This window comes from Prionailurus viverrinus, chromosome D1 (assembly GCF_022837055.1).
Source record: "Prionailurus viverrinus isolate Anna chromosome D1, UM_Priviv_1.0, whole genome shotgun sequence".
Taxonomy (NCBI): Eukaryota; Metazoa; Chordata; class Mammalia; order Carnivora; family Felidae; genus Prionailurus; species Prionailurus viverrinus.
Window position 1 is genome coordinate 109,324,630 of NC_062570.1, and position 23,831 is coordinate 109,348,460.

A 23,831-nucleotide genomic window follows, 5' to 3' on the forward strand; every position below is an offset into this window, starting at 1 on the left:
TTTTATTTGATAGGTTGTCTTTTAATTTTCTTAATAGTGTCTCTTGACGTGCAAAAGTTTTAGTTTTAATGAAATCTAATTTGTGTACTTTTTTTTTGTTTGCTTGTGCTTTATGTTCAAGCAACCTTTACTAAACCCAAGATCATGAAGATCTTGGAAACACCTCTGTTTCCTAAGGGTTTTGTGGTTTTAGTTCCTATATTTAGGTTTTTGATCCATTTTGAGTTAATTTTTGTAGGTGATGTGAGGTAGGGATCCTTTTGTGTGTGGATATTCATTTGTTTCAGCTATAATTGGTGTTGATTACTCAGTTTGACAGTATGCTCTTCAGAAAATGGATGTGTGGAAAGGATAAAGCTTTCATGTCTGTCACTAGGTTTCAGTGTATTGAAGCTAGAAACTTTATTTGCTTTGATTTATTTTTATGCATAATACTTCCTTAAAAAAATTTTTTTTTAACGTTTATTTATTTTTGAGAGAGACAGAGACAGAGACGGAATGTGAGTGGGTTGGGGGAAGAGAGAGAGGGAGACACAGAATCTGAAGCAGACTCTAGGCTCTGAGCTGTCAGTACAGAGCCCAACGCGGGGCTCGAACTCATGAGCTGTGAGATCATGACCTGAGCCGAAGTCAGATGCTCAACTGACTGAGCCACTCAGGTGCCCCGATGCATAATACTTTCTTTTGCGTGGATTTATATCATATCTCTTCTACCACAGTAGTGGGTTGGGTATCTGAAAATAAACTCAAAAACATAATATGTGATTACTAGGACCTGATCTATGAATTACATAAAGTAATAATCATTTCTGTGAACAAAAATGCCTGAATGATTGACTAGGTAGGTGAGCTAATCGGTCTCAACATTGGACTTTTTTTTTTTTTAATTAATGTTCATTCATTTTTGAGAGACAGAGAGCGTGAGTTGGGGAGGGTCAAAGAGAGAGGGAGACACAGAATCTGAAGCAGACTCCAGGCTCTGGCCTGTCAGCACAGAGCCTGACTTGAACTCATGAACCAGGAGATTGAGCCAAAGTCAGATACTTAACCGACTGAGCCACCCAGGCGCCCCAACATTTGACTCTTAATTGGTGGGCATTTTCCCCTTCCATACGTATTGCTCTGTAGGCCTCTGTTTCATACCATCTCATCAGGTCAGAGCAGATAATCTTCTCCAGGAAGATTCTCTGATCAAGACAAAGCCCCTAAATAACTACTTTTCTGTGGAATTTACGAACAGGTGCCAAAGCCTCATTTACATGTCACCTGGACTTTTCAATTTCTTTTTTACGTTTTTCCCTTTCTCACTCTTACTTTGCTGGTCTTTTCCTTTCTCTTAGGTTGCAGTCGTTCTGATGGATACCCAGGGGGCGTTTGACAGCCAGTCCACCGTGAAAGACTGTGCCACCATCTTCGCTCTAAGCACCATGACCAGTTCTGTGCAGGTGACACCACTTGCTTAAGATAAAAGTTTGCAGAGGAAATAAGATAAATGGAGTATATCTATTTTCAGTTATTGTTCTGTTATCAGAATCCCTAGGTGACATGTAAATGTTCTTTTTAGACTACAGATAGACGTTAAGCTCTTAGAAGCTCAAAAAGGAGCTTAAACTTTTTCCACTTTGGTCGTAAGTATATATAAAATAGGGCAAAAAAAGTCTGGAAAGTGGAAATTGAAATCACATTAATTACATAACACAGGAACTGGAGATTTGGTAAGAACTTAGGAAAACTGTATTTTAAGCAGTAAAGGAAGAATTATGTGATTCCAACCTTATATGCATCGTTTCCCAAAAGAGAGATAATATTACTGTTTGGACAGACCTTGGGTACTTCTGTGCAAACCTTCAGTTGTACAAAGCTTCTCTTCAGTGCTTTTGCTTATTTGGGGTTCCTTTCAAGTAAGCTAGAGTGGTATCAATCTGGATTTTTGTTTTCTAGATTTATAATCTGTCCCAGAACATTCAGGAAGATGATCTTCAGCAGCTACAGGTATATATTCATCATAAAAGTCTTAATGTCATAATGTATCATTTAAAAGTTTTGAGACTAAGAAAAATTTTACAGCTGAGTAATTATAGCAATAGATTGAATGGTGGGGGAAAGTTTTTGGCTCACAGCGGTCTGGTCCTGTTACTGCTGGGTGATCAGGCAAGGCCTTACTGAGTTGAGCACGGAACCCAAGAAAGTGGGCGAGTAAGTTCTGCAGCTATATCTGGGGGGGTGGGGAGTAATGGTGTAGGAGACGGGGCAGCAAGACGACCTGGGGTGGAGGGTGCTTGGCAGGACTGAGGAGCAGCAAGGAGGCCAGTGGCTGGGACTGGGAAGTGTGACAGGAGGAGGCTTAGCGATGACGTCAGCGAGGCATTTAGGTCCTGCTGATGCTCGGCTTTTGCCAGGGCTCGGGCTCTTCCTCTGGGGGAGGTGGGAGCCGTGTGTTGAGCAGAGTAGTGATGTTAGGTGAGCAGAGGGTCGCTCTGGCTGCTGCATTGGGGATAGATTTTTAGGGACAGGCGTGCATTCAGTGAGGCCGGTTGTGAAGCTGTTGTAGTAATCCAGGTGAGGCTTAATAAGTCTGTGTTTGTAAAATGCGTAGCTTTGTGTGCCTGGAAAAGAGTATGTGCTTAATAACTGCAAGCCATTATTTATCATTACTGTCACTACCTACGGTTAATTACTCGCGGTCTTCTATTCTCCACGCAGCGGTCCTTCTATGTTCGTCCTGTAAAATACTGTTCCGTGGCGACTCCAGAGTGGAATGCAGTTCTTAGCATGACTTTCTGATTCCACCTGTCCCATTGACATTCGAGAAAACACATCAGCATACAGAGGAATGAGGGTGTCATTTATTATGGGGATTACCTGGAGTTAGTTCTAATTTATAGTCCTGTAAAAAGCAAAGAACATCCTTCCTCAACCTTGGCCTGTACCTGGTGACTGGTGTTTCTGCACCGGGGCCGCGACTCAGTGGTTGAGAGCTGTTGTTCTTAAACCCGTCTGTCAAAACTTGAGTTCGACACCTTTTCCCCTGAAGGGGATTCCTCTCTAGACTCCTGCCTTCCGCACACGTTTCTGAATGTCTACCTCGTGTGAGGCGGTGCACCCGGTGCTGTAGACACAGTAATGCTTGAGGCAGACGTCATTGTGTGTGGATTGTGTCATCCGGTCAGCGAGAGGTCATAAATGAGTAGGCGTGGGGGACGGGTGAGGGCTGCTGTAGCCAAGGACTGCAAACGAGGGGGCTCACACAACACAAAATTATTGGGTCACGGTTCTGGAGTCTGGAAGTAGAAGTCCAGCTGTCCACAGGGCCATGCCCTCTCTGAGCCTGTGGGGAAGAGTCCGTTCCTGCCTCTTCCTCGCTTCTGGCCGTCCTTGGCATTCCTTGGCTTTGTAGACTTTCGGTCTCTGCCCCTGTCTTCCCTCCGTGTGTGTGTTTGTCTTCACCTTGCATTCTTCCCCGTGTCTGTATTACTTTTTCTCATAAGGACCCCAGTCATATTGGCTTAGGGCCCACGCTAATGACCTCGTCTTAACGTGATCACCTCTGTGAGGACCCCGTTTCCAGTAACGTTTCCTGGTGGAGATGCTTTCTTCACTCTATGCCGTCTTCATAGAGGCTGAATTTAGCTCTATAAATTAGTAATACATTATCTGTCACTGTAGTAGTTTCTTTATTCTTAAAAGTGAAGTGTATTCCTTATGACATTAGAAATGATGTTCTAAAAAAATGATGATGTTCTTGCAAAAAATTGGACACCTTGGATAGATTGAACTCCTCCTTCACCACACAGATCAGGTTTGAGTGTATCCTTTCTGTTCTTTTTCTTTGTAAGCATATATATATCCCTGTAGAAAATAGGTAATGTGACCACATGCCTTATGCAAACTCTTTGAGACTATGTGTGTTTTGGAATTTGAAATTTTTTGGACTTTAAATATATATTTTTTAACATTTATTCATTTTTGAGAGACAGAGTGGGTGAAGGGGAGGGGCAGAGAGCGGGGGAGGGGCATGGGAGACACAGAATCTGGAGCAGGCTCTAGGCTCCGAGCTGTCAGCACAGAGCCCGATATGGGACTTGAACCCATGAACCACGAGATCATGACCCAAGCTAAAGTCGGATGCTCAACCGACTGAGCCACCCAGGCACTCCTAAATTTTTTGGATTTTAGATAGAGAAATATGATGCATATGAGCATGAGGTTAAAGATAGTAATAGACATTCAGGTAATACCTCCCAATAAAACATTTTACTATTTCTGCAGTGAAAGGTATGTCTGAGAGATGAAATGGGACAAATAAAGCTTAGAAAAAGCCTCACATCAGTTCAAGGCAGGTTTTCCTCCAAATGAGTTTGCCACCTAACTTGGGTTTTCAGAACTTGTTGGATTTCAGAATTCGGTAGGAGAGATCATGGGTTTTGTACAGTTTTGTATGTGTGTTTTTGTCTTGTTTATATGTAGTATTTTATATGTTTTAGGTGCTTTCTTTTTTTAAGTATCATTTTATTGTTTTGACAAAGTAATATATATATAATGTATATGCACAAAATAATGTATATACATACACACATATATATATACTATACACACACACATAGTGGAAAAGTCAGTAGAATTGCAGTGTTCATAATAAAAAAGAACATTCTTTTGACCTCCTAGTTCGTTCTCCAGAGGCAACCACTTGTGCTTTGGGCTGTGTCTTCTGCTATTTGCTTCTGAATGTTTAAAGAACATGCTTATACTGTTCCTTCTGGATTATTACAATTGCAATAGTCATAGCTTCTTGTGCAGAATTAGGATTTAGCATCTTTACCACTCTCCCACGCTCACCCATTGGCTTCCTTCCCCTCGTCCTTCCAATAGGTAGGTCACAAGTTGTAGCTAAAAAGGTATTTGTATTTGCCTTATTGTATGAGTCTTTTTCTATGTTTTTCATCACTGACGTTTCTTGTGAATTATGGTTGCATTTCTTGTAATGAATTACCTGTTGCTTTTTTTGTTGTTGTCATTAGTTTAGTGTTCTGTGTGCTTATCACTAATGTATCTCAAGGGATAGACTCCTAAAACCTCTCAGTATGATCTACACACTTAGGCTCTGGCTTTGTGTTTTGTGTTTTGTTTTTTTTTCTTTTTTCCCCTTGGGGAGGCCTCATGCCTGGTCACAGTGTTCTCCTCCTCTCCCCTGGACTGCCTCCTTTAGGCCTGGTGCACAGCTGTCCCACTGTCAATTTCTTTCTTTCTTTCTTTCTTTCTTTCTTTCTTTCTTTCTTTCTTTAATTTTAAATTTTATTATGTTTTCCCTCGTGATGAAAACATTTATGATATGTCTTTGCAACTTTGAAATATACAATGCCATGTTAGTAACTATAGCCACCGTGTTGTACATTGCTTCCCTATGACTTATGTATTTTATAGCTGGAAGTTCATACTTTTTTTTTTTTTAAGATTTTATTTTTAAGTAATCTCTATGCCCAACATGGGGCTCAATCTCATAACCCTGAGATCAAGAGTCGCATGTTCTACCAACTGAGCCAGCCAGGTGCCCCTGGAAGTTTCTACTTTTTAACCCCCTTCACTTTCTTTCCCCTACCCTCGCTCCACCTTTGTATCCATACGCTTGTTTTTAAATTTGTTCAGATTCCACATACAAGTGAGATCACATAGTGTTTGTCTTTGTCTTAGTAAAACAGTACAGTGCCTACAAGGCCCATCCATATTGTTGGAGACAGCAAGATTGCCTTCTTTTTCATGGCGAATAATAAATATTCCACTGAATTTTGCACCACATTTTTTGTATCCATTCAAACATGGATGAATACTTAGGTTGCTTCCATATCTTGGCTGTTGTAACTAAAGCTGCATTGACCGTGGGGGTGCATATGTTTTTTTGAATTACTGTTTTCGCTTTCTTCAGATAATTACCCAGAAGTGGAATTGCTAGATAATATAGTAGTTTCATTTTTAATTTTTAGAGGAGCCTCCATACTGTTTTTCATAATCGATGCACCAATTAAATTCTTACCAACAGTGGACAAGGGTGCCCTTTTTGCCACGTTCTTGCCAACACTTATTATTTCTTTTCTTTTTTGATAAACATTCATTCATCACACTGATGAGGTAATATATCATGGTTTTTATTTTCATTTCCCTGGTGATTATTGATGGTGAACATGAATAATTCGTGTACCCATTGGCTATCAATATATCGTCTTTGGGAAAATGTCTGTATAGATTCTCTGCCCATTTTCTAATTTGATTATGGTTTTTGTGGGCATGTGTTGTTTGTGTTTTCTTTTTTTGTTATTTTGGCTGTTGAGTTATATAAATTCTTTTTAAAAAATTTTTAAAATTTATTTAATTTTTTAATTTTTAAGAAATGCTTATTTCTTTTTTAACAAATTTAATGTTTATTTATTTTTGAGAGTGTATGCCTGTACGCTGGTGGGGGAAGGACAGAGAGAGAGGGAGACAGAGACTCTGAGGTGGGCTCTGTGCTGACAGCAGAGAGCCCAATGCGGGGCTTGAACTCCCAAACCGTGAGATCATGACCTGAGTCAAAGTTGGATGCATAACTGACTGAGCCACCCAGGCACCCCTTAAATGTTTATTTTTATGTATTTTGAGAGAATGAGTGTGGGGGAGGGAGAGGCAGAGAGAGAGGGAGGGGAGGGAAGGGGAGAGAGAATCCCAAGCTGTTAAAAAACCCGTGAACCATGAGATCATGACCTGAGCCTAAATTGAGAGTCAGACACTGACTGAGCCACCTGGGTGCCCTGAATTCTTTATATACTTTGGCTATTAACCCTTCATTTGATATATGATTTTAAATTATTTTCTCTCATTTAGTAGGTTGCTTTTTCATTTTGTTAGTATTTTTCTAATTCCTGTGCAGCTTTTTAGTTTGGTGTGGTCCCACTTGTTTATTTTGGCTTTTGCTGCCCTTGCTTTTGTTGCCAAATCCAAAAAATTGTTAAGACTGATGTCAAGGAGCTTACCACCTGTGTTTTCTTTACAGAGTGTTAGGGTTTCAAGTTTTAAGTCTTTGATCCATTTGGAGTGAATTTTTGTGTCTGGTGTTAGATAGTGGTCCACTGTCATTCTTTTGCATGTGGCTGTCCGGTTTTTCCACCACCATTTGTTGAGGAGACTGTCTTTTCCTCATTGTATATTCTTGGCTGCTTTGTCATAAAGTTAATTGATCATCTATATGTGGTTTTATTTCTAGGAGAACAGAGAGCTGTTCTGTTCCATTGATCTGCATGTGTGGTTTTATACCAATACCATACAATGTTTATTACAAAACAGTAATATAGCTTGAAATCAGGGCCTGGGATTTTTTTTTTCAATTCCTTTTGCAGTTGAATCCTATTTAACCTTTTATTTGTTTATTCTCTCCTTTGTTGTTGTTGTTGTTTATTCTCTCCTTAACTCTAGAGATTCTCCACTAGCTTTTCTGAGAAAGGTTAGAATGGATGTATAGCAGATCACTTTTTTGAGTTCTTGTAAGTCTGAAAATATTTTAATTTTATCCTAGAATTAATGATAGGATAGAAATAATTTTCTTTTAGAATTGAGGGCATTGCTTCATTGCCTTCCAGCTTCCAGTGTTGCTGCTGAAGTCCCACACCATCTGATTCCTGATCCTTTGTATGTGACCTTTTTCTCTCTGAAGCTTTTAAGATCTTCTTATTGTTGGCATGAATTTTCATGGTAATGTACCTTAGTGTGGGCTTTTTCTTCATTCTTTGTAAACCCGCATCCTCAGAAAGATAAGATGTTGCAGCTCTTGCAACCAAGAAAAACTGGATGCTGTTAAGAAGCAACATTCAGAAAACAAAAGCTCCTGGAAATGAAAGCTGTGGCAGCAAAAACGGAAACTTTTGTAGAGAAGGAGTTAGACGCCAAATTGCTGGTAGGTTGAATGAAAGAACAGAGTAGAAATTAGACCAGAGGGAGGGAGTGAAGCAGAGAGAGAAGGGCAGGGGGGTGGGGAGGAGAGAGGAGGGAAAAGAGGGAAGAAGAGAGGAGAGGGAGAGGTGGAGAAGAAGGAGAACAGGAGGGCACAGCAAAAAAAGGAAACTTTGAGCATCAGTTCAGGAGAGGTCGCACCTGTTATTGATAGGTGTTTTAGTAAAAGAGAAAATGGAGGGAAAGAAATTATAAAAGGGATACTGTAAGATGATGTTCTAGAATGAAGGACATGAGTTTTTGTCTTCTGGAAGCTTGTCTCAGAGGTCTGGTGTCCTTGGCATGTGTATTTAAGATGAGTTATTAAAAATCTGACTGGGACCTTTGGCGAGAGGGCGAGCCTTGTGCTGCACTGGTTTGGACAGTGAGGTGACTGAGCAAGATTACTTGGATATTTTATTGCAACCCCAAAATGTCTGTATTTGCAGACTGTTCTTCTTGGGCTATGAGTGTCCCCAGAGAAGAGTTCTTTAAACCCCTGTCCGAGTGGGTAGAAGCTTACTGTGGCTCCAGCAGGGCGACAGGCTAAGGAGACTTCACTGTTCAGTATGTCGACCTTGACTGAAGTGCCCGTTTCCGGTAAAGTAGGGGACTTACTCCTCTTGGCTGAGTTCGGTATCAAAGTCTAAATTCTTTCTAGTTTATCCCCTGCAGATAGTACACTTCCCACCTTCTGTGGGCAGATAGAGGGTCTGGAGCGTGGGGAGGAAGCGGGATCTGCGAGGTTAGGTGCTCCAAAAGGTGCTCTCTCCAAAGACTTTCAACTGTTTCTTTAGTTGTTAGTCCCGTTCCCTCACCCCCCTCCTACATGGTGACTGGTGCTTCTCATTTCTGAGCCTTTCAGGGATTCTGCTGAGAGAATCTGCTTTTTTCTTGTTGGCCCCTGCCTGTCACAGACAACTTAAGGCACAGAAAGCCAACACTTGAGACAGTTTTCATTTGTCTGTTTTCCTTCCAGAGTATTTTTGATAACTCTTTGCTGCCATATCAGTTCTCATCTTCTTTGTCCTGTGAATTTATAACTTCTAAACTTCATTTTGCTATACTGTTTTTTTCAAGTTTATTTATTTATTTTGAGAGAGAGAGAGAATGTGAGCAGGGGAGGGGCAGAGAGAGAGAGAGAGAGAGAGAGAGAGAGAAAATCCCAAGCAGGCTCCGTGCTGTTAGCACGGAGCCTGACTCGGGGCTCGATCTCACAAACCGTGAGATCATGACCAGAGCTGAAGTCAAGAGTTGGAGGCTTAACCGACTGAGCCACTCAGGTGCCCCCGTTTTGCTGTACTTTTAGTGCGAGGCTTCATAAGGACATAGACATAAACGGACGTGTAAACCCTGACCGTAGAGAATTTGCTCATTTGGTCATTTGCATGGCATATATGCTCCTGGCCCCATATTCCTCCCGCTGCCTGAGAGACAGTGCACAGAACAGGCAAACATTCCTGCCCTCCTGGAGTGTATCTGCTAGTAGTGAAGGCAGGCACTGTCAAAGTAAGTAAAGGTGTGGTGTGTAGCCTAGTGAGATGGGTTAAGGAAAAATATTTGAAAGACACGGGGTAGGAGGAATTGTGGGGAGACTTGTAATCCTCTCAGGTAGGTGGTCCGGAAGTCTTCTTTGAGAAGGAGCCATTTGGACTGTAAAAAGTGAGGGAACTGATTGTGCAGTTATTTGGGGGGAGAACATTGTAGGCAGAAGGAGTCAGAACAAAGTCCCTGAGGCAAGCACTGCCCAGGGACAAGCAAGGGAACAAAGTCCCTGAGGCAAGCAAAGTGCCCAGCGTGCTGGAGGAAGAGCAAGGAGGGCCAGAGTAGCCAGATCTCACCGTAAGGGGCTGCCTTTTATACGATTAGGTTGGAGGCTTTTAAGCAGAGGCATCATGTGATCTAACTAACTTCTCAAAGCACAGCCACCCAGGCTGCTGTATTGAGAATAGTCTGGGGGGCGGAGCAAGGGTGAGGCAGGGATGCCAGTTAGGAAGCTGTGTAATATTCCAAGCCACACAGAAGCTGTGAGTGGTTGGCTTCTGGGTTTGTTAATGAATTGGGATATGGGATGTGAGATAGGAATAACAGGTTATTGTAAGGTTCATGGCTCTCTGAGTTTTTGAAGCCGTAGAACTGTGGTCTCATATGAGTAGTATTGAGTCTGTTAAATGAGTTCTTTGCTAAAGAATACCCATAGAAATACTTTAAATAATTTGGCCTAACAAGCCATTAACTTTTCTTTTTCAAAGCTCTTCACAGAATATGGTCGTCTGGCAATGGATGAAATTTTCCAAAAACCCTTCCAGGTAGAGTGTTAACTATAATGTAATTCATGTCTTTGTTTCAGTTCGGAGATCAGCCAGCTGCAGGACACAGGCCAGATCAGGCTAGCGGCCTGTTTTTATAAGACCTGTGAGTTAGGAGTGGTTTTTATATTCTTCAATGATTGAAGTCAAAAGAGGAATAATATTTCATGACATGTGTAAATTAGCTGTGGACACTGGCATTTAAATTTTACATAAAGTTTTACTGGAATACAGCTACACTTATTTGTCCACAGCCTCTTCTTCTTAAATACTTAAATACTTCTAAAATACTTACTCTGAGGTCCTTTACGAACGTTTTCTGGCCCCTGCTTTAGTTAATTGTTTCATGAGGGTGAGAATGCATAGTAGCCTCAGTGAGATTAGAGGAGCTTTAAGTATTACTTAATTCAGTTTTCCTTTCTTTTAAAAAAATTTTTTTTTAGTGTTTGTTTATTTTTGAGAGAGAGAGAGAGGCAGACTGTAAGCAGGGGAGGGACAGAGAGAGAGGAAGAGACAGAATCCGAAGCAGGCCCCAGGCTCTGAGCTGTCAGCACAGAGCCCGATGCGGGGCTTGAACCCACGAACCGTGAGATCATGACTTGAACCGAAGTCTGATGCTTAACCAATTGAGCCACCCAGGCGCTCCTTTTGTGTTAAAAGAAGAAAAAAAAAAATTTTTTTTTGATGTTTAGTTTTCCTTTCTAACATTTAAAGTAGATCTGATTTTATGATTAGCTGCTACCATGTTGTTTTCTTGTCCTTTACTCCGTTCTTTATACTTGTCTTTATAGCACAGCCCCAGATTTGACATCTTCTCGTCAATTTCTTCCTTCTGCTCTTATGAACCCATGGGAACAAAAACAGCAGATAGGTTATAGTGACCTCACATTTGTTTTGTTTAAAAAAGTTTTAATTTTTGGGGCGCCTGGGTGGCGCAGTCGGTTAAGCGTCCGACTTCAGCCAGGTCACGATCTCGCGGTCCGGGAGTTCGAGCCCCGCGTCGGGCTCTGGGCTGATGGCTCAGAGCCTGGAGCCTGTTTCCGATTCTGTGTCTCCCTCTCTCTCTGCCCCTCCCCCGTTCATGCTCTGTCTCTCTCTGTCCCAAAAATAAATAAATGTTGAAAAAAAAAAAAAATTAAAAAAAAAAAAAAAAGTTTTAATTTTTGTTTATTTTTGAGAGAGAGACAGACTGTGAGCAGGGGAGGAACAGAGAGAGGGAGACACAGAATCCGAAGCAGGCTCCAGGCCCTGAGCTGTCAGCACAGAGCCCGACATGGGGCTTGAACCCACGAACCGCGAGGTCATGACCTGAGATGAAGTCAGACACTCAACTGACTGAGCCACCCAGGAGTCCCTGTTTTGTTTTTTTAATATGTTTTTTAAAATGTTTATTTATTTTGAGAAAGAGAGAGAGAATCCCAAGCAGGCTTCACACTGTCAGCACAGAGCTGACATGGGGCTCCGTTTCACGAACCATGAGATCATGACCTGAGCTGAAGTCAAGAGTCGGATGCCCAACCGCCTGAGCCACCCGGGCGCCCCTAGTGACCTCACATTTGGCTTATACGTGTCCTTCTAGTGTTTATAATATTCCTAAGACTTTACGGAAGAAATACATCCTTCACATTTTGTTGCTCCCTTTGAAGAAGCTGGCATTATGCAAAGAAGTATTTCAGTTGTTATTTTGAAAATGCATTTATGCAGCCTTGTGACATGCTCTGCTCTTTTCCTAAATAGACACTGATGTTTTTGGTTCGAGACTGGAGTTTCCCCTATGAATACAGCTACGGACTACAGGGAGGAATGTCCTTTTTGGATAAGCGCCTGCAGGTAAATAGAAATGCAATCTTCTGAGGAGTTACCTACACGTCTTGATAACGTTCTCATTTGCCTTTAGCTGTTGTATTTAAAGCAGATTATAGAAAATTTAAGTGTTAAATACTTACAGATATCGGCACACTAGTAGTGCTTGTGTAAGAGCACAGAGCCTGGGTATGTAATGCATAGAGACTGCAGAGAAGAACTCTCCTGGCAAAGGCCCGAGCTTTGACTGTAATTTCCATTTCATGTTTTACACCAGGTTCTCCATGTGCCTTTAGAATGTCATATTCAGAACTTTTGTTCTGTTGTTCTTGTTCACAGTTCTTGCTTGTTTTGGGGTGGATATAAACTGGCTTAGCCTGTTCTCCAAAATTAAAATACAGGAGTCCTCTGTCAATCGCTACTAGCTAGTTACATCCTCCTTCTGCCCACAAGCAAACCTTCCCTTGTTCTTCTCCAGTATTGTGCAGTCCTCTTTTTTGTAAAAGAAAGTCTTCAGTACGTGTTCTTGAGTGGCTAAAGGAGCCAGGCCATGGTTAATCAAATGTATGCATTTATTGCTTCTAGCGTCCTGAGTTTCTTCATTGGACAAAACATAGGCTGCTCTGATGCATCAGAGTTGGGATATCTTCTCTCCTTCGTCCTGTACCATTGGTTCCCAGTGCAGAAACACAACTGGTCTTTTGTAAATTGTTGGTCTTCGTTGGCAGGTAAAAGAACATCAGCATGAAGAAATTCAGAATGTCCGAAATCACATTCACTCATGCTTCTCCAACGTCACTTGCTTTCTCCTGCCGCATCCAGGGCTCCAGGTGGCCACAAGCCCCGACTTTGATGGGAAATTGAAAGGTGTGTCACAAGTCATGTTATTCTAGACATGTGATTTGAGCTTTGGAATGAACCAGTGACCAGAAAATATCAGTTACGAGTCCAGAGAATGCTTAAGAGGAATAGTATGTTTTCTTAGAAAGAATGGTAGTTAGAGTCTACTTTAGTTTTTACATCTGCCGTACTGTGACCATCAGAGTTTACCTTAATTTTTCCATCTGAAATGGTGGTGGTAATATTGATGTCTTTCTAAGAGACGTGTTGTAATTACTGGCTTACAAGAGATAGCAGTACTAAAATAAAAGAGTAAACGTTGGTTAGCTAATACTTATCAAGTAAAATTAAGTTGCCAAAGGATGGTAACATGATGCATGGCTTGGCTGTTTGTTTTCATCTTCTTTGTGTTTATGGCAAAACCTGATGCCGGGTCACGTGCGATTATCAGGAGGTGTTGCCTAGATGGCAGCTTGGAGAAATTAGAGTCGGGACTCTTGGATTCCATTATCTTACTTTTGTTCCTTATTCATTGAGACGTTGACTCATTTAATGGCTAGCCCTCTGTTTACACAGGTGTAAAACTAGCACTTCTGTTTATAAACGTGTCTGAGCTTCTCAGGTTCCCGGTAAAGTTGGAATGGAAATAGCTGCCATTTTTAGAGGCTCAGCCATGTTCCCCGCCATCAGTCTGTCTGGACTGCTGTCGCAAAATGCCGTATACTGAGCGGCTGTAAACAACAGAAATTTGTTTCTCATAGCTCTGGAGGGTGGAAGTCCAAGGTCAGAGTGCCAGCACAGTCGGATGAGGGCTGTCTTCCTGCTCTCAGGCCTCTGGTTCCTTCATGTGGTGGAAGGACTAGCCAGCTCTGTGAGGTCTCTTGTGTAAGCACACTAGTCCCGTTCACAAGGGCTCCTCCACCCTGGTGACCTGACTGCCTCCCAAAGGCCCCACCCGCTCATACCACCGTCTTTAGAGGTTAGGATTCAAACATACCAAATTTGAGAGGGACACAGACATTCAGACCATAGAACCAGCGCTGTGGTAGTTCACTTTCATACTTACTGTTCCCGGTGGTTCCATATGCAGATATTCTCTCCTGTATCTCACAGATGAAGAAACTGGCTTAGGAAAGTTAAGTAACTTGTTCAAAGTACTCAGCTGATAAGTGATGGGGTAGAGATTCACATCTAGAATCTTTTTGCCCCAGAGTCATATTGTGCTAAAATAGAAGTTTTTCTGTTATTTTGGGGGAAATTATTTATTTTTATTAAAAAATTTTTTTCTATATGTTTTTGAAAGAGGCACAGAGTGTGAGCCGGGGAGGGGCAGAGAGGGAGGGAAACACAGAAGCCAAAGCAGGCTCCAGGCTCTGAGCTGTCAGCACAGAGCCCAATGTGGGGCTTAAACTCATGAACTGTGAGATCACGGCCTGAGCTGAAGTCGGACGCTTATCTGACTGAGCCACCCGGGTGCCCCTATTTTTTATTTTTAAATGTTTATTTATTTATTTTGAGAGAGAGAGCGTGCAAGTCGGGGAGGGGCAGAGAGAGGGAGAGAGAGAATCAGTGTAGAGCCCTACACGGGGCTCCCATGTCATGAACCCTGAGATCATGGCCTGAGCCAAGATCAGAGAGTCAGATGCTTAATCAGCTGAGCCACCCAGGCGACCTGAGGAAATAATTTAGAGGGTATATAATGTTTAGTTACCAGGAGAACTTTTGAAGTGGAAGTTTTTCATGGCCTCATATTAAACACAAAATGCATCATTTTCAATTTATTAGACTTATTTGATCTAAGAACGTTAATATACTTGTTCACCTTAAGATTTACATTCCAGCTGGTCTTAATACTGCTAAAGGAACTGAGTTTGAGAGGCTTTATCTTCTGTTTGTCCCTGTGTGGTATTTTTATGTGGTTGGCAGCTTTCCTGAGCAGACTTCAGAGCCTATTAGATGGCAATTCAGAAATCCAAGTTTGGAGCTAGAACCTTTTACTTGAAAAGCAGTAACAGGTACTTTCTGAGTGGAGCGTGTAGAGAAAGTTGGGTGTGTAGGTGATGTGTTCCTTTTGGGTGGTGATACTCTATTATTAGACATACTTTTACCAAACCTAAACTCTGGTTTGGTCCTCACTGGGCGAGGAGGTGCCCAGGGGATTCCTAAATGAGGAATCTGAGGAGGGAGTGGGCTTGCCTCAGGGTGGTCCCACGTTTTCGGGGATAAACATACAGAATGGCATTCCTCGGTATTTTCAAGCATTTTAACATTTTAAAACATTCTGTTTTAAAATTCATCACTTTCATCATATTATTCTAGGAAATAGGAAAAGTTTCTTTTAACTGTTTTGTAGCCCTGAGCTTTGAAATTTTGTATCGCTGTTGGGTTTGTGTATTGTATCTTTCCTAAGACTTCTGTAACAAAGTACCACAAACTGGTGGCTTAGGACAACAGAGATTTACTGCCCTAACAGTTCGGGAGACCAGAATTCCAAAATCATGGTGTCAGCATTGATTCCTTCTGGAAGCTCTGAAGGGGAATCTGTCCCGTGCTTCTCTCCTAGCTTCTGGGGTTTGCTGGCAAGCCTGGGCACCCCGTGGCTTGTAGCTGTGTCACTCCGGGCTCTGTCATCACATGGCTGCCTTCTTTCTGTGTATCTCTGTGTGTTCTCTCTTCTGATAAGGACACCACTGTTTGGATTTAGGTTCCACCCTAATCCAGTAGGATCTCAACTAGTTATGTATGTAATTTACAAACAAGGTCACATTCTGAGATTCCAGGAGGATATGCATTTTGGGGGGGTACTGTTCAACCCTGTATGTATTTAAAAATTATGAACAGCTTATCACTGAGTATTCAGTGTGCTAATTTTCATATATTTATAAAATAGGGAACAAATTCTGTATAAGCAACTTTTAGCCTCATGATTATTATTTGGTTCCCTCATCCACCATTGATGTTCAAAACACATTTATAAGGTTAAAATCTTCCTCTCTTACATGAAAAGGCAAGTCCCCAAAGAAGAAATGCAAATGGTCAGTATATACTCATAAAAATATGTGTAGCAGCAAAATAATTAACAAAGTGCAAATTTATTGGTACAGATTCAGTCTTTATGTGTCAGTATCAAAATTTTAAATGTTTATGTCCTTTGATCCAGAATTTCAACTAAGCAGATGTATGGACAAGGATATATATTACTGTAGCTTAACAGGGAATAATTGGAAACAAATGGGTGTTTTTGAGGAGTTAGTGAAATTATGGTACATCTGCACTTTTAAAACTATTTTTTTTAATTTATTTATTTTGAGAGATAGAGGGCGAGCAGGGGAGGGGCGGAGGGAGAGAGAGAATCCCAAACATTGGGCTGACAGTACAGAGCCTGATTCAGGGCTTGATCCCACGAACTGTAAGATCATGACCTGAGCCAAGATTGAGCGCTGGATGGACACTTAACTGACTGAGCCACCCAGGCGCCCTAGTACCTCTGCACTTTTAAAAGCTTATTTAAAAAAGTTATTAGAAGTCTTCTAAAAGGTTAAGGTAGATAGATGGATCTGTATGTATTTACATAGTTGTCTATGACATATTATTAAATGTAGAAAGATTGCACAGTAGCATATGTTGTATGATCCTATTTATTCCAAAATAGTATTTATAATTATGTTTTTAAGAAAAGATCTGAAAAATAAAAAATTCCTTTTTTGGTTTACTTCAACAATATGTTTATAATCTGCCCTTGTGTGTCTGTTTCAGGAACTATAGTCATTAGGATTGTTCCCAAAGAATTCTTATTAGCTCTGCAAAGGTCTGTGTACTTCGTAGCTTTGGAGACAGATATTTTGTAATTTTAGGAAATCTAAACGGTGTTTAAAAGAAGGGTTTTGAGTGAAGCATAAATTGGATGCTAAATTGCAAATGGTGACTCGGAGTATTTGGCAAGTGCTTGACTGAGAACCACATACACTTTATTGTGGGGGACCTGTAAATAGAGCTGATGTACTTTTCAGAGTTAAAGAAAATGCCTAGATGCTGTATTTTCTCAAGTATATCCTTGTACAGTGACTTGGTTGAGATCCTGCTGCCCTATTCCATATAACCTGAGAAAGACATTAGCTTGAGAGCAGTTAGGCCTAATCCATAGGAGGATCTTTTTTTTTTTTTTTTTAATTTTTGTTTAATGTTTATTTTTTATTTGAGAGAGAGAGAGAGAGAGAGAGAGACAGTGTGAGCAGGGGAGGGGCAGAGAGAGGGAGACAGAAACTGAAGCAGGCTCCAGGCTCTGAGCTGTCAGCACAGAGCCTGACATGAGACTCGAACTCACAGACCGTTATGACCTGAGCCAAAGTCGGCTGCTTAACCGACTGAACCACTCAGGCGCCCCTGTTTTATTTATTTTTAAAGAATGACCATTTATTCAGAGGTGAACACTTGCCAGACACAATCTTAGTTTTGGTGTAATTACTGCTTAACTGCTGCTGCTTCCTGTTGGCTAGGTTAGCTCACTTTTAAGACCCCTTTCATCAGACACAGATGACTGTGTCATCACCATAAAGAAAACAGTCATCTTTGTATTTTCTAGAGCAGAGAGACTTAATGCAGTAACCACTGAGTTTTGTTTTGTTTTTGTTTTTTAAGTTGATTTTAGAGAGCATGAGCAGGTTACAGGGGCAGAGGGAGAGAGAGAAAGAGAGAGAATCTTAAGCGGGCTCCATGCTCTGCATGGAGCCCGACTCAGGGCTTGATCCTGTGACTCTGGGATCATGACCTGAGCCGAAATCGAGGACTGAGCCACCAAGGTGCCCCACCACTGAGTTGTTTAGCTAGAAATTAACCTGAAGAGTTTGTAGGGCACTGTCTTTTTTGACAGCACAAGATTTTGAGATTATCAGGAGACCATTCTTGTCTATTCTGAGTCTAAAACTAGTATTTTGGTACAGCCTTCAGAGAAGCATTAATGCTTAAGGGTCTTTAAATCTGGGTAAAACTGGGTTTAGGAACAGTCTGTGGTGTCTAGATTGTGCCAGTTCCTTGAGTGAAATATTTTTGAAGCCCTTAGTCTTCCAATATGATAAAAGTGGAAGCCATAAAAAAAAAAAAAAAAAAAGTTTTTTTTTGGAATACGTGATACATTCACATGTTTAAAATCTCAAAAAGGATTAAAAAGTATTCAGTGAAAAGTCTGTCTTCCATTTTTATAGGCTTCCAGAGTTTTCTTTAGACTGTGCCAGCAGATATGAATACTGTATACACAGAATAGCATAGTATACGCACAATTTTAGGCGTTTTTTGCTTCAAGTCATGAAGAATTTGTCCCATTTTTTTCTCGAAATTTTGCAGTTTCATCTTTCACATTATAACTTATGATCCAATTTAGATTCATCTTACTTCTGAATGGCGGCTCATTTGTTCCAGAAGTATTTATAGAATAGTCCAGCTTGCCCCACCAGTTGAAATGTCACCTTTATCATACATTAAGTCACTAATCAATATGTAATATGGGGATTGATCCCTTTTTAACGTTTGCATAGGCCATACTTTGGCGCCATCCTGAGGAAAATATAGAATTAAGAGTATTTGGATGGGAGATTTTTTGGTAGGACAGATTTATAAACCTAAACAATTTTTCAATGTCAAGAGATTTTATAATTGGTCAGTTATTTAAGATGGGATGTGAGTTGGTGGAGATGAGAAGTACCTATTACTATTTACAGAGAAATGCCATGTAGATTTCAATTTATGAAGCATAAATAAATTCTAGATAGATTACAAAGTTAAATTATAAAAATTAAAGCATGGGGGAAAATTTAATTTTATTAGACCTCTGGAATTGGGGAACGACTCCTTAAAATTTGGAGGAATAAAAGAAATTGCCAAAGAAAAATGGTGTCGGTTTGAGTACGTAATAGTTTTATGCATGTTATAAAAAGACAAACAGGGATGCCTGGGTGGCTCAGTCAGGTAAGGCTCAGGTCGTGATCTCACGGTTCGTGAGTTCGAGCACCACGTTAGGCTCTGTGCTGATGGTGTGGAGCCTGCTTGGGATTCTCTCTCTCTTCCTCTCTTTCTGCCCCTCCTCTGCTCGCTCTCTCTCTCTCTCTCTCTCTCTCTCTCTCTCTGTCTCTCGAAATAAATAAATAAACTTAAAAAAAAAAGTCAAACAAACTGGAGAATTTAGTACACGTAAGGATAGCATATTTATTTAGTTTGTGAAGAGTGACTGTATTCTAAGAAACAGGCCCCTAGTAGGGGAAAAGGAGATCAGCTGATGAACCAGTACAGAAGAAAGCTTGGCCTAACTACCAAAGAATGTAGCAGTATTACACATGTAAAAGAATACATGGAACTTATATAAGTAAGGCTTAGTACATCATATAATGAACATCACAAACCTACCGCCCAACTTAATATCTAGAACCAGAATTGACAAGTTTTTTCTGTGATGGACCAGATAGTAAATATTGTAGGTTTTGTGGGCCATACAGTTATTCAGCTTTGTTGTTGTAGCAAGAAAGCAGCCATAGACAATGCATAAGTGAAGACATGGTTGTGTTGCAATAAAACTTTATTTACAATTACAGTTTGCAGGCCGTATTTGCCCCGAAGGGCTGTAGTTTGCCAATTCTTGTCTAGAACATTACCAGTACTGTTTTCCGCATTTGTGTGCTTCTTCCCTATCCCATCTCCCTGCCTCCCCACAGAATTAACCACTGTTCTAAATTGTGCTTATTCTACCCTTGAATTTAAAAAAAAACAAACAACTATTGCTTGTGTTTGAATCAGTTTGTTGCCAAGTTTCTTTAATTTTGACTTATTAAAAACAGTATGCGTTGCATTTCATTGAGTGTTTTATTTCTGACATTATCTGTATCATTGCATGTAGTTGTAGTTCATTCACTTTCGTTGTGCATAATTGTGCCTTCTGTGAATATAACACAGTTTATTCTCAATAGAAATATAAGCTTTTCCAGTTACTTGCTATTATGAACAGTGCTGCCATGCACAATCTGGTATATATGGATAAATGAGTTTCCAGAGGGTATGTGCTTTGGGAGCAAGACTACTGGATGTTGGAATCTGTGTATTTTCCCCTCAACTGGGTAATGCCGATTGTTTCCCAAAGTGTAGTTCCAGTTTATGTTCCCTTCATCAGTGTGTACAGAAGTTCCCATTGGTCCATATCCTTGGCAGTGCCTGGTATTTTCAGACTTCTAGTTTTTGCCAAATTAGTGATATAGAATAATATGTCATTATGGTCTTAAATTGCATTTTTCTGATTGTTCATGGGATTGAATATCTTTTCATGTATTTAGTTACATTCATGTTGGGGTGCCTGGGTGGCGCAGTCGGTGAAGCGTCCGACTTCAGCCAGGTCACGATCTCGCGGTCCGGGAGTTCGAGCCCCGCGTCGGGCTCTGGGCTGATGGCTCAGAGCCTGGAGCCTGTTTCCGATTCTGTGTCTCCCTCTCTCTCTGCCCCTCCCCCGTTCATGCTCTGTCTCTCTCTGTCCCAAAAATAAAATAAAACGTTGAAAAAAAAAAATAAAAAAAAAATAGTTACATTCATGTTTCTTTCATGGTTCCTTTCCTCTGCAGTTCCTTCTTATGCCTGTTTGTTCAGTTTTAGATGGGGCTTGTCTTTCTATGCAACGTATAGATCCTATATGTGTATTTTAAGATATGAAGCTTTGCTGGTTGGTTATGTGTTGCACATATATTCTCCCATCTGTGTCTTGTCTTTTTTTTTTTTTTAATGGTGCCTTAGTTTTAATGTGGTTGAATTCATTCACTTTTGATTTTTTGAAGTACTTTTATTTTTATTTTTGAAGGTTTATTATGTATTTTTTTGCATTCTTTACTTTCTATAACTTATTTATTTTTTATAATTTACCTCCACGTTAGTTAGCACATGGTGCAACAATGATTTCAGGAGTAGATACCCCTGACCCGTTCAGCTCATCCCCTCTCCCACAACTCCTCCAGCAATTCACTGTTTGTTTTCTGTATTTAAAAGTCTCTTATGTTTTGTCCCCCTCCCTGCTGTTATATTGTTTTTGCTTCTTGTGAAGTACTTTTAAAGTCGTGTTTTAGAAAATCCTTTCCTGGGTGCCTGGGTGGCTCAGGCAGCTAAGCGTCCAACTCCTGATTTTGGCTCAGGCCCATGAGCTTGAGCCCCCGTTTGGGCTCAGCGTGGAGTTTCGTGTCTGCCTCGGATTCTCTCTCTCCCTGTCTCTCTGCCCCTTCCCCGCTCATTCCTTCTCCCTCTTTCTCTGTCTCTCTCAAAAGAAATACAAATACACTTAAAAAAAAAAAAACCCGCAAACAATCCTGAGAAGGGAGGGAAGGAGACGGTGAGGGTACATGTAGACAGAGGTCCGACAGCAGCCTGGTCATAGGCAGAGAGTGTCAGACACAGTTGGGACCCCCTCCCTTCACTTTCAACTAGCAGATGTTAAAACAGACTATGAAGATCACATTTTATGCTCAGCTTGGTTGAGTAAGTCTGCTTCGCTTATTGTCTGCTTCTTCGTGGTCTCATGAACAGATATTGCCAGTGAGTTCAAAGAGCAGTTGCAGACCCTGATTCCATTTGTGTTAAACCCGGCTAATTTAATGGAAAAGGAGATCAATGGCTCAAAAGTCACCTGTCGGGGCCTGTTGGAGTATTTTAAGGTAAATATGGGTTTTAATTATCAAAATAATGTGATTTTGGGTGAAACTGATCTAGGCTGTAAACTAACTTTGAATTTCACTATTTTAAAGCTGAAGGGGGAAAGTTTCACGGGGAGATGGTGAGAGGCATTTTCAGAGCCTTCGGGGTCCTTCCAGGAGCGGGCCACTGGGTGGCAGTATCGGTCTAGGAACCAAATGAATGTTCTTTGCACTTTCTTAGAGGAGTAATTACTGTGGCTAAAGGAAGATTGTTCCTCAAGGAAGATGGTGTGGACAGGAGGTGGTTAGGAAGTTGCTGTGAGTAGGAGGAGACGGCACCTAGATGTGACACGACTACCTCAAGGCGGATGGTCACTGTGCCCACAGGCAGTGGTGAGGCCAGTGTGCATGGGGAATCTGGTGGGAATCCTAGCCTTGGTAGGCTCGTGCTGCTTGAGAGCTACTTTCGGTTAACTCAAAATACGCTAACATGCACTCAGAGGTGTGTTGTGTTTTTGCTAATTCCTGGGTGTTGATCTAGGTCTTTAGGAAAATGCAGTTGTACGGTCACTTTTAAAAAGTTAAAATGTGACTGAATGTGACAGAATGACATCTTTCATAGTTCTTTTTACGTTTATATCCTAAGGCATATATTAAAATTTACCAAGGAGAAGATCTGCCTCATCCCAAGTCCATGCTTCAGGTGAGCACTTCTTTGACTGCTTAAGTGATCCTGTTTGGTTACTGGTGACCATATATGAGAATGGGAGTGTGGCTGCCTTCCGGGTTTTTTGTGTGTATTCCCGGTGGTACAGTTAAAGCAGAACGAATCTTCCCCTGGTCTTCCCGCCAGACCTCCTGGGGAGAGCACTGTTTTTTTATTACGCCTGGTAGGCCGGGCCCACTCATCTTAGACAAATTACTTTCCTGTTATCTGTGGTCTACTAAATCCTGACATCCTTCTTTAGTCAGGTTTTTTGTTTTCAGAGATTTTTATTTTCAATATTTTGGTATTTTCAAGATGTAATTTCATTAAAATATATAATTTCTGACTTTCAGGTGCATAACATAAGGTAATTTACTGCCAAATGTTTCTTCTATTTTTGTTGTTTAAAATTTTTATAATGTTTGTTTATTTTTGAGAGAGACACACAGAGTGTGATCAGGGGAGGGGCAGAGAGAGAGAGGGAGACACAGAATCCGAAGCAGCCTCCAGGCTCTGAGCTGTCAGCACAGAGCCCCACGTGGGGCTCAAACCCACGAATCACGAGATCATGACCTGAACTGAAGTCAGACGCTTAACCGACGGAGCCACCCAGTCCCCCCTCCTCTTTTTTTTTTTTTTTTTTTTTTTTAATGTTTCTTTTTGAGAGTGAGAGAGAGCATGTGTGCATAAGGAGGGGTGGGGCGGGGAACGACAGAGAATCTGAAGAGGGCTCTGTGCTGACAGCAGAGTCTGACGCGGGGCTCGAACTCACAAATTGCGAGATCATCACCTGAGCCGAAGTCGGACACTCAATGGACTGAGCCTCCCAGGCGCCCCCAAAGGTTTATTTCTTTAATAGCGAAACATTTTCACAAAGGAAGCCAGAGCTTGGGATTCATATACAGATAAATTTTCCCCTTTTTTGACTTATATCTGTTTCTTAACATTTAAAATTGAAGCAAAGGGAATGATATTTTTAGAAGTTTACGATAAGATTCTTACATATAAGAACTTTTGGGGCAGAAAATTTGGAAGAAAAGTTATATTTTATTTTATAAATAGGGCTATATGGGAACCTAAGTAATGGCAGAAGGATCATAAAAAAGTGAACGGGGATAGGGTGAGAGGAGATGGTGGAAGAATGTTAAAAGAGGAAGGATCCATGGTTTATGCTTTCCTTTCTTAAAAGGCCACTGCTGAAGCCAACAATTTAGCAGCTGCGGCGTCTGCCAAAGACATCTATTACAACAACATGGAGGAGGTATGTTGGGCATGTGTCGTCTTCTGAAAGATCTGTATAACCTGGGCCTGTTGCTGCCTTCGGAAGCCCAACCTCACCCTGTTTACCGTATCTTAACGTGATCAGGCAGCAAAGCTGTGTTCAGGTCCCCTGGGTAATAGGGGTCTTCCAGTTATTACCGTTTCTAACCAAGGCTTTCTTACGGTGTCGTTGCTGTCACTGATCAGTGTCACCCTGGTTATGTAAGTGCACTTTTCAGAGGAGGTGAAACCAGACTTTATTGGTCTTGGTCACCATTTTACAGTTCATTTCTAATATCGTAAAACAGT

General features: G+C 41.1%; 1 protein-coding gene across 3 annotated transcripts in view; it reads left to right on the forward strand.

The window, feature by feature from the left end:
- ATL3 (atlastin GTPase 3) overlaps positions 1-23,831 on the forward strand; it is a 50,696-nt gene that overhangs the window by 21,300 nt on the left and 5,565 nt on the right. For all 3 annotated transcript variants that reach the window (XM_047877895.1, XM_047877894.1, XM_047877892.1), the window contains exons 4-11: positions 1,341-1,445; positions 1,942-1,992; positions 10,206-10,262; positions 12,000-12,092; positions 12,794-12,932; positions 21,450-21,577; positions 22,203-22,259; positions 23,452-23,523. In XM_047877895.1, coding sequence (XP_047733851.1) covers positions 1,341-1,445; positions 1,942-1,992; positions 10,206-10,262; positions 12,000-12,092; positions 12,794-12,932; positions 21,450-21,577; positions 22,203-22,259; positions 23,452-23,523 — 702 coding nt within the window. The remainder of the gene's footprint in view (positions 1-1,340; positions 1,446-1,941; positions 1,993-10,205; positions 10,263-11,999; positions 12,093-12,793; positions 12,933-21,449; positions 21,578-22,202; positions 22,260-23,451; positions 23,524-23,831) is intronic.